We start from the raw sequence: 13,633 nt of genomic DNA, 5'->3' as shown, positions 1-13,633 counted from the left end.
TTCATTTTCCATTGGAAAATGAATTCCATGAACCAAACACAAGAAAACTACATTTTCCTCTACTTTAAGGAAAATGTTTTCCTTTGGAAAACATTTTCCATGAACCAAACATCCCCTCAGTATCTGTGAGACTGCGACTTCGGACTTCGTCTTCAGCCTTCGCCACCGCCCACCACTCGCCACCACTAGTCCACAAGAGACGAGACCAGACGAGACCAGACGGTGCCTCTTCCTCGCCGGTCGCCACCGCCTCTACCTCGCCACGCCACGCCACGTGACCGTCTTCTGCCTCAGTCCACACCGCCTCTGCCTCGCGAGTTGCCAGGTTCATCTTCTCGTCTTCTCAATTCTCACCCCTTACCCCTTGTTCAATTTGTTGGCATGTTTGCTTAATTTGCTTAATTCATGCCATTGCCCAAGTTCACCTAATTTTGCTCTAATTTGGTTTTTCCCTAAATCTTAATTTTGCATTAATTTTCTTTGTTGACGAATTGCTGTGCTGCTTTAATTTGAATTGTTTGTGGTGCTGCGTGCTGGTTTAATTTGAATTGTTTGTTGAATTGCTGCCTGCGAATTGCCCTAATTTGGTTTTGCCCTTTATTGAATTGTTTCTTGAGTTGCTGCCTGCGAATTGATGCCTTCCGCCTGAGAAATTGCGAATTGTTTGTGGAATTGGTTATTTGGTTTTACCCTTTAGACAAATAGTAATGTTTAATTAATAATTTAATATACTGCTTACTAGCTTTGTAGTTATTTTATACTAATTGTTTGTTGAACTCCTGCTTAATGAACTTTAACAATCGTTTTTGTATTTAAACCTTGTATTGGAACATTTTATAATTTATTTTCTCTTTGCTTCTTTGCCCCCACTGAAGATAATTTCTGGCTCCGTCCTGGCAGAGAGGACTGCAAAATTTACCCTTCTGATCTCTCACATGAACTCCTCTGCTTCCGTAATCTGACAATGGCTGCCGCAGTTCCGACGGTGAATCTCCTCCACCTGCCAGCTAAGTCTTCTGAGTTGCGGCTCTTCGTTGCCAGCGCATACTCGATTCTCTGCCTCAGAAGCTTAGGATTGTGGTCGCCTGAGAGCCGAGTGGTGGCTACGAAGCTGCCGAGTATTGAAGCCGTTAGGTGTTTGACGAAGCCTACGGAGGAGAGTGAGCCGGAGAATTTGTCTAGTGATGAGGAGGAGGTTAGGGAAGGTGAGAATAAGATGGAGTCGCAACAGGACTCCCTTGATGCTACGGCTCGTCCTGAATTCTCCAACGGTTCCGCTGTCTCGAAAACTCTCGCCGGAGATTCTTTGTCCCTCGGCATTCGTGAACCTGTTTACCAGGTATGTTGTAGATTTTTTTTTTATTTTTTATTTTTTTTATTTTACTTTTTTATTTTAATTATTTCTTCAAATTTACACAAATGAACAACTTTTGCTTAGAGAACACTGCCTGTGAACAAAAAAAATTGAATTACATATTAAAATTCAAAATTCTTGGTTATAAGGTGGAGTGTCATTGTGTCAATAAAGTATGGGTAGTGTTATAAATATATTATTGAATGGCCATTATCATTGAGGCTTTTCATTTGTCCTATCTTCAACTCTCTCATTATGTTAGGAAATGAAGGGTTGTATTATTTTGTATATATATACATGTTGAAGGATGAATAAGATGAGCCTTTTTGAAGTTCTTATATCATGTGTTCTACTATTCTCTCTACTCTCCCATTCCATATTACAATATTATTTATACATATAATTGGCGCGTTACCGTACAACAATCCCGGTAGATTGAGCTAATTAGTAGGCCGAATTACAACACGTTATCAGCACGAGTCTCTATTGTAATCTCCGGTGAACGGTACTATTGGTTCATTTTTACTATGCACTTTTGTTTTTGAATCATATGCCATTGTTTATATATAAATATTATGTGTATATATGGCTATGAGTTTGGTTTGAAACCTTCAATTATTGTTTCTATGAAATGAGTGATAATTCTTCATATTTGTTAACAACTTTTGAGTGATGAACCCCTCATCAAGACATTGTTAAGAATTTGGGTAAATACATGAATTTGTAAATACATATTATTTTTATTTATTCTCTCAATTCATGTATATGAGTTAGGTTCTACATATGCCATGATGCTTTGAAATGGTAAATACATGTGGTTATATGTTAAATTGTATGTATGTACGTGCAAATGTAAATGTGTTCATCTGTATATATATATATATATATATATATATATATATATATATATATATATATATATATATATATATATATATATATATATATATGGGTTAAATATACACATGTTTGATATTTACCAGGGAAACAATGATTCTTGCACTATTCTCCATTATTGGAATTTACTATATTCACTTAAAATGACTTCATGCCTTAGGAAAAGATAATATTTACTATATTGATAATGTAGATTGATTATGTACTATTCCCCATTTTTGGCATTTATGCTTCTTTTGAAAAATATATATATATAAACTGACTACATGGAGAAGTATGAATCTATATGAGAACATGTGAAATATTTCCTTTTCACGTTCTATTGGAAATCTGCTTACAAGACATGTTTTTCACATGAATATCAACTACTGTTTCTGTAAGTATAAGTTGCATCAAATGATGATCTTGTAGATCATACCTTTCATTGAAAATGTGAATTTATTAAGATCACTTATGAATGAAGCAGTTAGTTAGCTTGGGCTCTTGATATTGAAATATATTCGGCATCTAAAGAATTGAGCCAAGTTTTTTGTTGCTAAGTCACAGAGCACTAATGCCTAGAAGGCACAAGCTCTCATTTCCATACGTCACCACGACCTTAAAAATGAGTATCTGATTGATAAAGAACCCCTTGAATTAATGGAAGTCCTTGAAGGACTATTCCGACCAGAAGTCATCAAATCTTCTTCCTTAGACACATTTTGACTAGTTTAATCTCATGTTTAATTTTGAGATTATAATATAAGTAAGTGATTAACTATAATTCAGCTATGTACAAAATAGTCTCGCAAGTGAAACTCTAAACAAGAAGTTTCAGAGAAATATTTATTTGGAAAGACATTGCCAACTTTTCATGCGAGTAATTGTACTCCAGCAGTAGTACAAGACAACAAATTATGAGAAGCATTCTAAGCTGATTTTAGCACTCTTTGTGGCTAAGAAACATAACTAGTTGTTGATGAAGAATCAAAATGCATGTCTGGTCGGTTTTTGCACAGGTGCCTGAAGCACATAATGTTACCCAGTTGAGCAACTTTATAAGGGGTTGCAGTCGAAATTATAACCGGTGTGATATGAGTTTCGAGCTCAGAATAAGAAACAAAGTGGTCAATATATTCAAGGACGACCAAACTCATCGAGGCAAAATTCTAGCCAGAAGCAGGTTTGCTAACAATGTGGGTGCATTTGGTCGTCGAAGAATGCGCATCATCTTGATGATTTTAAGTAATTTTTCGGAAGCAAATACTGTGATACATGATGATAATGAAATGATGAGGTATTGATGAAGAAATGATTGGTGTCATGATAATGTTTGGGTAATTCATGAAAATATATTCATGGATAAAAAGGTTAGTTTATGCCTGAAGCATGAAGCATCTGAGAAGTTAACTCATGTTTGAAGCATCTGAGAAGTTAGTTTTTGCCTGAAGCACTCGAAAAGTTAATTCATGGCCGCAATAACTGATTGCGTAACCGAGTAGTATATACACTCCAAATGTGTTTTGAGTGTAAAGTTATTGTTTTGGATGCAAATTATTATGAGGGCAATGTGATTTTACTTTGCTGATTTTACTACTTGGATTAAATATTCGAAATTTACTATTCGGGAAGTTTACTCCTCAGAGTTACTTCTCTTAGTTTGCATGCTTATTTATGGAATTTTTTTTCTCATGCATGCAACATGACTCTCATATGGAATTGACTGATTGCTAATTCAAGATTGAATTATTATCAATCCCGGAAGGATTGCTATTATCAACAAATTATGAGAATATTCTTTTGACTAAATTTATGATGTCAACATGACTAAATTCTTTCTGAATATGGCTTAGTGCAATTCTGTGTTGTTTAAGGAGTGGTATACTCCTTTATAAAAATGATCTTTGACTTATTGTCATACATGATATGATTGATTTAGATGTTATTGGTTTGGAAGATAGAAGCAAATTATATCATATCAATTTGCCCGAAGCAAACGAGAGAATGAATTATATCATATCAATTTGCCTGAAGCAAACGAAGGAATAAATTATTTCATATTAGTTTGCCCGAAGCAAATGAGGGAGTGAATTATATCATGTGAATTTGCACGAAGCAATTCTCAAACCAGTGAATGAACTAATGTAAAGTTCAGGATAAGGATTTTTAGAAGATCTTGAAGATCTATTTTATTTGACAAGCTTCAAACTTCCTTATGATTGTTGTGTACCCTTATAATGTCATTTGTTATGTACGCTTTCATATCTGATTATATATGTTACTCTTAGATGATTGCATATATGGTTTGGGTACTTCATATGTTGCGATATATTTTTAAAGTGCGTCACCTTGGGCAATTATATATTTTCTTGTTGGGGACATCAGTTTTATATGTTATTGTGGTTATCACAATCTAACCTACTGCATATCATAATTATTCCCCCTAGAACCTAGTACGTGGTATAAAACCAAACGTTTCCCATCTGCGTTTTATTCACAGTGTGCAGTCTTTTTCCTATATCACCACCATAGCGTACCTTTGTGGCCATATATATGTTGATTATAAACCTCCGTCTGTTATTTAAATTCTTAGAGCCCATGATAAGGGATCAATATATAATTAGGTACGCTGATTGCACACTTTATGAAGATCATTTCACGGCATTAGGGGGAGATAAGAGTTCAAATTTAATAGAATGCCGAGAAATTCTATGGATGATTGATGAAAAAGATCTTCAATATTTAAATCCACGTACTAGGTAGACTGAACTAGAAGTTCAGAAGAAGTAAACTGAACTAGAAGTTCAGAAGATAATTAATCTGCCAATATATATATTGATCATAAAAAGAGTGACTAGGTCCTACAAATTTTCCCCAACTTGGACCATATGTATCTACCAATGCTCCTTGACGCCAGAAGTGTGGAAACATGTTGGTATAATTCGCGGAAAGCTAAATCTAGTAGAAAATGGTGTCACTCTTGAAATCGCTTAAAGAAGTATGTCCTGAAGACATTCGTCCAGAAGGCGAAAACCCCAGTAAAATTTTAGGTGCACCCAAAATCATAATACTGGGGATGCGGAACGACCAGATAAAAATATCTTTGGGAAATGTCTAGAGTCTGGTTGAATTAGAAATTGCCATTATTTTATATATATGGGAGAAATTTATGAAAAATGTTATAGTTGTCGACAACAGAATTGCCTTTACAAATTGTTCTCGTTATATGAGAATCTGGATCCAGAGCTAGGCACCAGTTGTGCCTTGGTATTTTTTATGTATAACGGAGCAATTAAGGCATGTACAGCTCAGCTCGCTAAAACTGTATTCTCTTTATAACACGTACACCATTTAATGTTAACCCTGTAGGTTACAAATGGGTGTTTGTACGAAAGAGAAATACAAACAATATGGTGGTCTGATATAAAGCGAGACTGGTAGCTTAAGGGTTTTCGCAGAGACCCTGAATTAATTTTGATCAAATATTCTCTCCCACAACATATGGCATTACATTCCGCAAATTAATATTATTGGCAGTGAATTATGAATTTAGATATGCAGTTGATGAACGTCATGACTGTAATTTATTGGTCATTAGACGCTAATATTTATTTGTAAATCCCCGATGGATTCAACACTTTTGGAATGTGGAAAGTGAAAATCGCAACGTGTATCATTAAATTACAAAATTCTTTGTAAGAATTGAATATTATTGACTGAGTGTTTTTCCTCCTGAAGAAGGAATGCATATTGAATGATTGAGTTGACAGTGTATTTTTCGTCCCGAAGAAGGAATATGCAAATATGTACCATTACGTGTTCGTTAAAGAATTGCTAATGGAGTTATTTGTTTATTATCATAGTCGATATTGATGGTTTAAATATCATTGAAACACATAGAGAGCTTGGTGATATCAACTCATGCCGAAAGACGGAGTTTTTGAAATAAAAGACTTGGAAATCCAAGTATTGTCTCGACCTAAAGATCGAGCTTCTCCTTAAGAAGTTTTATACACCAGTTAGCCTATTTGAAAAATGTCTTGAAGATGTTTTATATGGATAAGTATTATTTACTTATCACACAAACGGTTGTCCAATAATCTCTTGAAGTAGATAAAAGACCATTTAGACTCGAAGATGATAATGAGGATATTTAGGGATTGGAAGTCCATTACTTCATTCCTATTGGAGCACTATTATTGAACTAGAAGTTCCATAATCGCATCAGGCCTGATATTGAATTTGCGATGAAATTGCTAGCAACATTTAGTGTTCCCCCTACAATGAAAATTGTAAATGATATTTAACATATCCTCCAGCACCTTCGAGGTACAAAGTTTTTGACGTTTATGTGAGAAACCCATATGTGGTTTTGATGGGCAACTTGGGCACTGGTTCTTTTATTTGATCCATATGATGCCAAGTCCAAAACTGGTTATGCTATATTTTTACCCCTAATGTCCCATATGAGGACAAATAAGATTGTGTTGCACAAGCAAGTAATAGTTTTGTTAAGCGGAACCTTACAAAACATGTTGCACCTAAATCCTTCTACACACATGAACTCTAGAAGAGTTGTAAAATTCTTGTTGCGAATGTTTTCCCCACTGAACAATCTTGCAGATATGTTCACTAAGTCTGCCTACATCCTCTTTTGAGTAATATGTTTATAAAATTGGGATGCGTAGACTTAGAAGATTGTTATCTTCAGGGGGAGCGACAACCCCTAGCTGTGCTAGAATGGACAATCTAGAGGACTTTTGATATCCTGAAGATTATGCTACGAAAGCATATGGTTGTACTCTTTTTCCCTTAGCTAGGTTTTTCCCACGGGGTTTTCTTAGCTAAGGTTTTTAATGAGGCAACCAATGTTGGTGCACTTGAGTGGTTAGTCCTGAAGACCCTTGAAATCTTGAAGATTATGCCCGGAAGATTTATGGTTGTACTCTTTTCCTTAGCTAAGTTTTTTCCCCACTGGATTTTCTTAGGCTAAGGTTTTTAATGAGGCAATCAATGCAACACATGGTTTGACATACTTCATGTACTCTTTTCCTCGTCTAGGTTTTTCCCACTGGGTTTTTCTAGCGAGGTTTTTAACGAGGCATGAGTATTGTTAGATAATGGCCAAGGGGGAGTGTTATAAATATATTATTGAATGGCCACTATCATTGAGGCTTTTCATTTTCCCTATCTTCAACTCCCTCATTATGTTAGGAAATGAAGGGTTGTATTATTTTGTATATATATACATGTTGAAGGATGAATAAGATGAGCCTTTTTGAAGTTCTTATATCATGTGTTCTACTATTCTTCTCTCTACTCTCCCATTCCATATTACAATATTATTTATACATATAATTAGCGCGTTACCGTACAACAATCTCGGTAGATTGAGCTAATCAGTAGGCCGAATTACAACAAGTAGAGCTTAGTCCTCTAATTTTTCACTTGGATGTCTTGAACACTCCATTGAAGTGCCTCCAGAATTAAGTGGCTTGATCGAGGTTTGGATCAACATGCATGGCATTTTCAAAGAAGAGCTTATGGCAGATGGAGGGCTTTCATTTTCAGGATTGATCTCTGAATAATATTTTCAAAAATGTTTTGATTTCTAGGATGAATGAGAGATATAGTTAGGATGAGAAGAGTTTTGATAAGTTAAAACTCTTTATGATATTATTTAATTAAACAAATCAGATAATATCAATATTATCCAAAATATATTCAAATATTTTAATATTATCTTTATCAAATTTTCAATGTCAATCCTAGCAGCAGTACAGCCTACAGCATAAACTGTGTTTTGAGCTATATGATTGAACTTTGATGGTCATGCAGCAGCTTTGTATATTTTTCCATTCTTATTTAAATGTGATTAATGGCTAAATATCTGCAATGGTTTGATTATTCTAAAGGTAGTGGAAGTAAAGTCAAGTGGGATGGTTTCAACTAGGAAAATCAACAGACGGCACCTACTGAAATCTAGTGGTGGGTGAAGTTTGCCTTGTTCAATTTCATATTGTTTGTTGTTCCATTCAACTATCATTTCAACAAAACTTCTAGACCAATATGTTCTTCATTGATATCCTTTCCCCGTCTCTGGGTACATGTCATCTAAATTCAAGAATGTGCTCTTTCACAGGTCTCCGCCCTAGAGATATAAGAAGTGTTGATCCATCATTGTGGTTAACAAATTCCATGCCATCTTTACTGGTATGGGAATAGTTGTGTGTAGATTCTAAAAATCACTTTTGTTCTGAAATTTTAGGTGCCTTGCATTCACGGATACAGAGATTGGATACAGACTATGAAGCTTCCTAGAGAGAAGGAGGAGAATCGTAATTGTAGAGAGAGAGAGAGAGAGTCACTCTCACTTCACATGCAGAGCTGTTTCTTATTATGATGTTGGTGGCAGCACAGCAATTCTACCAAAAGCTTACAATTTAGCATTTACATAAGTCGAATGTGTGACACAAGCCATCACAGCTCAATGAGAAACATAAGCAAGACACGCTAGTCAATTGTAGTTGGAACTAATGTACATTTTTTACACTTTCCCACTTAAAAAAAAAAAAAAAAAAAAAAAAAAAAAGACAAGGGAAACCAAGTTAATTTTCACTTAGTTAACTTTAGTTTGGTGCCTTTTAAGGGGATATTTTTCTTCCTTTTTTTTAATTGAAAAAATAAGTTATAACAATATTTATTTGTACAATTTACATATGATTAATCATAACACTTATATTTATGAAATATGACTTGAACTTGAGACATTAATTGAAACAAGGGGCCATAAATGTTGTTCAATCACATATACTGTAGTTGAATTGGCTCCTTTTAATCTTTTATTCAATCACTTATACCTGATAGAGTTTATATTTTGTTAGTGGTAGAGATGTAAATGAGTAAAACTATTCATGAACCGGGCTGAATTTGATTCTATTACTATCAAGTCGAACTCGAGTAATAAAACAAGCTGATTTTGAGTCTCTTAATACTTGGCTTGAGTAGCTTGCAAGCCTAATCAAATTATTATTATTGTTGTTGTTGTTATTATTATTATTATTATTTTATATATACACACACAAAATAATTTAACTAATATATTTATATTTACATGTTATAAAATGCTATAACTGAGATATAATATTGAGTTTTGTTATAATATTTGGTTGTAAAATATTTAATATTATAATTTGTGTAAAAAATATAAATATAAAAATCGTTGTTTAGTATTCAAATCAAGTTTAAATAGCTTGAACTTGAGCTCAAAAATTAGAGTTCAGTCGAACTTGAGACAACCTCGAGTTTTGATTTTTTGAATCGAGCTGAATTTCAACCTTAGCTTTGACTATTCGAGCTCTGCTCAACTCAATTACACCATTAGTTGACAACTAATACTATTAGCGTGATTTAACCTAAATTTGTGTACTCGTTTAGTCGTTTCTAATTTGTACTTTTCTACCCCTAGTGTCCCAAAAATAAATAAATAAAATAATATAACAACCTAGCTATAAACTAAGTTTAATTCTTTATTGGCATTAGTTGAGGAATAACTTAATCATGAGTTGGTAAAGTCCCAATCTTCTATCCATTTCAACCAAGTAGGCTCTCAAGCACAATTTCAATTTCATATACTATAAATATATGCCTCACTTTGGTGCATCCCAAAACACATAACTAAAAATTGTAGCCAGCAATATAATGGGGGTTTCATGTTTTTTGTTGGCTTGCTTGTTTTTGCTATCTTTGGGGCTCATTCATGTGATCAATGGGCAGCCTCTAGTCCCTGCATTCATCTTGTTTGGGGACTCCATAGTTGACCAGGGCAACAACAACAATCTTGAAACCCTTGTCAAAGCTAACTTCCCTCCCTATGGAAGAGACTACCCCAAACACATACCAACTGGCAGGTTTTGCAATGGAAAGCTTGCCTCCGACTTTACTGGTATTCCGATGTTACTTTTGATCGCTCCATTTTTGTGATGTTACTATATATGATTACGTGACATGATTCCCGATTATTATTTTTTTTTTTCCACTATTAGTCTCTGGACTTTGAATTATTATTCAGTATTTCCATCAAGTTTAATTTTTAGTTAAGTACCACTTGAAAACTCGTCAAAAAACAATTAATTCATCATGTGATGAATGACCAGAAAACTTGCTAGAATGATTAAAAATTAATCAAAGTCAAAGAACTAGTAATGAAAATATGATAGAAAAATGAAAATGCAACAAAAGTCGAAGGGCTACAAGTGGAAATTCCCTATTAACGTTGACAATAGTGGTGTTGTGATAATATAGACTACTACCTTAAAAACCATCTCAAACATTAAAATTGTGTATGCATTGCAAGCCTGGTCTCCCAAAAAGGAAACTAATGAAAAGTATCATTCTCCTTTTTCTTTACCAAGTTCTTTAACTACTAACTTATAGTATACATTGCAATGCAGCTGAGAATCTGGGCTTCAATTCATCTCCACCAGCTTATCTAAGCCACGCAGCTAAAGGGAAACATCTCTTGATTGGAGCCAATTTTGCATCAGCTTCCTCTGGTTACTACGATCTTACAGCAAAACTATTTGTAAGCAAATACTTATACCCATCTATCATCGCATTGGAATAACCGCAAACAGGGGACAACGTAACCCCAACCAAGTTGGTCAGATGACATTGACTTGATGATAACCACGACAATGTGACTACCACGGAGCGGAACAGCCTATTGGCCTTCTTTTCTGCGGGTTTTAATTTCCTCGTCCCCTAATTAAAAACAAATTGGAATAAATTTTTTGTGGTTTTTGGTGGTGCAGAATACAATTCCACTGAGTACACAGTTGGAGTACTACAAGGAATATCAGAAGAAGGTGGTGAAACTTGTGGGAAAAGTGAATGCCACTTCATTCATAAATGGCTCAGTTCACTTTGTCAGTGCTGGAAGCAGTGATTTTCTTCAGAATTACTTTGTTAATCCTCTGCTGTTCGAGGCTTACACTCCTCACCAGTTCTCAGACATCCTCATACAATCCTATGCCAAATTCGTGCAGGTCCAAAAAAGATATATCAGTTCAATTAGTTTTTTGCCACATAAATGTCCTGTTCGGTAACATAGTTAGCTTATCAATCAATTTTGACTTATTTGAATACTATTAACTGTTTAACTTGGTTAAACAATCAATATGAGTGTTTGATTAATTAGTCTTGTGTAACAGTTTATTGCTCCAAAATGCTAAAATTTAAAAAGTTGCTCAAAGCAATTTTTTGATAAAGTTAATCAGCAATCAAGTAACATCTAATTTATCAAATATTTTTCTACAATCAGCTAATGCTATCAACTAGTAAAACCCACTAATTCTATCAATTAACAGCTATTTACCAAACACCCAAAATCCAGATCTCAGCTACTTTAGTTGTTGATTGATTAGTGATCTTGAAATATGGTTTTTCTTTGTTTTTACTGATAGGAACTGTATGAGCTGGGAGCAAGGAAGATTGGGGTGACAACACTGCCACCAATTGGATGTGTACCGGCCGCCATTACAATCTTTGGTGGTGAAGGCAGCAATAAGTGTGTGGAAAAGTTGAACAAAGCAGCCATTTATTTCAACAGGAAGCTCAACGCTACCTCTCTCAAGTTGCAGCAGAAGCTCTCCGGCCTCAATCTCGTCGTCCTCGACATATACCAGCCCCTCCTTGACCTTGTCACCCATCCAACTGATCACGGTAAGTCAACTGCTAATACAATTGCACGCAGGCTTTTAACTAGGTAGTATAATGGCATATTTTGTAGAGAGCAATTACAATCCCTTTTTCCACTTAATTCCAGGAAGTGAAAAATTCTAGAGTTTTGTCTGGAGGAATTGCAATCCTCAAATTTGATGATTTGCAAATCTCACCTCTCCTAAGAATTGCAATTCTAATACATGGAAAAAAAGTTTGAAGTTTGAGGATCAAATTGCCCATCTCTCTATAGAACACAGATATTTTAGTCTTTATACTATTTATCCCATCTCAATTCTCATATATACCGAACGAACACTATAATTGAAATTTTCACCAAATGTCAAGGTTTGATCATTGGAGGTATGGAGCAGCCTTAAATTTTCAAGTCAATTGTTCCACCTAATAGAAGTGTCTACAGTTCAGTAATTCGATTTCTGTCTACCAAACAATAAAATTTAAATTCCTACCTCATTTCTACCCGCGTTATTTTTTTAATTTCTAGATAATATAGAATTACAATAACTTTCTCCAATAATTCTCTCATTGCAACCAAACGAGTAGGGTTCTTTGAAGCAAGAAGGGCATGTTGTGGCACAGGGCTGGTGGAGACATCTTTTCTGTGCAACGCAGAGTCTCCGGGGACGTGTAAAAACGCGACGGAGTATGTTTTCTGGGATGGGTTTCATCCCACAGAGGCAGCCAACCAAGTTTTGTCTGATGACTTGCTTGCCGCCGGCCTTTCCCTCATCGGCTAATTAACTTATTAATTGCATATATATACACTAAGTTTAACTTCAAGACAAATTAAGGGATTTCTCTTGTCTTGAATTTGTGATTTGTGATTTATTGTTGTCATATTGGTATTGTAATCAAATAACAGAGAGATCAGAGTGAGTGTATTCAACCCATGTTTATGCAATTTCATATTTTTTTTGTAAGCAATATGAAAAGAAACAAAGTTATATATGGCCTTCTTCTGTTTTTTTTTTTTTTTTTTTTTTTTTTTTTTTTTTTTTAAATAAATGTTATTATTATTATTATTTTTTTTCCATTTGAGTTGTGCTAGAATTTGATTCTATACTCTAAGAAAGTCTAACTCAAAAATTCTTTAATATGATGCATTATTTACAAGATTTGAATCATCTAAGACCTTATAGTTACATTAGCAGTTCGCTTACCAACTGTCTCAAACTAATGAGTTTAGTTATTTTAGATGCAAAAGAAACAACACTATCAACAAATTACATACAAAGTAATACTAAGCGCGCATATTTAGTGATTATTAGGAGAAGATAAATGTGTATTTTTTTCTTTCTATTTTCAATTTACTACATTACACTATAAAGATTTATGCAATTTCATTTTTTTTTTGTAACCAATATGAAAAGAAACAAAGTTATGTATGGAGTATTCCGGCCTTCTTCCTCCTCTTTTTCAATGTTTTATATGATACATTGTTTACCAGATTTGAACCATATCAGGTTACATTAATAATTCACTTATCAATTGTCTTAAACTATTGAGTTAATGTTTTATTATTTTAGATTAAAAAAAAAAAAACTATCAAGAAATTACATAAAACTTAATCATTCTAAGCCCACACATTTAGTGATTAGAAGAAGATAAAAGTGTACTTTTTTCTTTCTATTTTCAAATTACTACATTACACTATAAAGTTTT

General features: G+C 34.3%; 2 protein-coding genes across 2 annotated transcripts; both read left to right on the top strand.

Moving 5' to 3' along the window:
- Nucleotides 1-964: 964 nt before the first annotated feature.
- LOC109147198 (magnesium transporter MRS2-11, chloroplastic-like) lies at nucleotides 965-8,822 on the top strand. The gene is made up of 3 exons (XM_019294834.1): nucleotides 965-1,339; nucleotides 8,146-8,218; nucleotides 8,499-8,822. Exons 1-3 carry the CDS (start codon nucleotides 965-967, stop codon nucleotides 8,549-8,551), a joined length of 501 nt encoding a protein of 166 aa, XP_019150379.1. The 3' UTR covers nucleotides 8,552-8,822.
- Nucleotides 8,823-9,900: 1,078 nt separating this feature from the next.
- Nucleotides 9,901-12,921, top strand: LOC109147187 (GDSL esterase/lipase At5g22810-like). The gene is made up of 5 exons (XM_019294823.1): nucleotides 9,901-10,175; nucleotides 10,684-10,814; nucleotides 11,044-11,277; nucleotides 11,695-11,953; nucleotides 12,515-12,921. Exons 1-5 carry the CDS (start codon nucleotides 9,932-9,934, stop codon nucleotides 12,706-12,708), a joined length of 1,062 nt encoding a protein of 353 aa, XP_019150368.1. The 5' UTR covers nucleotides 9,901-9,931; the 3' UTR covers nucleotides 12,709-12,921.
- Nucleotides 12,922-13,633: the final 712 nt, after the last annotated feature.

This window comes from Ipomoea nil, unplaced genomic scaffold (assembly GCF_001879475.1).
Source record: "Ipomoea nil cultivar Tokyo-kokei standard unplaced genomic scaffold, Asagao_1.1 scaffold1978, whole genome shotgun sequence".
Classification (NCBI taxonomy): domain Eukaryota; kingdom Viridiplantae; phylum Streptophyta; class Magnoliopsida; order Solanales; family Convolvulaceae; genus Ipomoea; species Ipomoea nil.
This window is presented reverse-complemented; position numbering and strand designations above follow the sequence as displayed.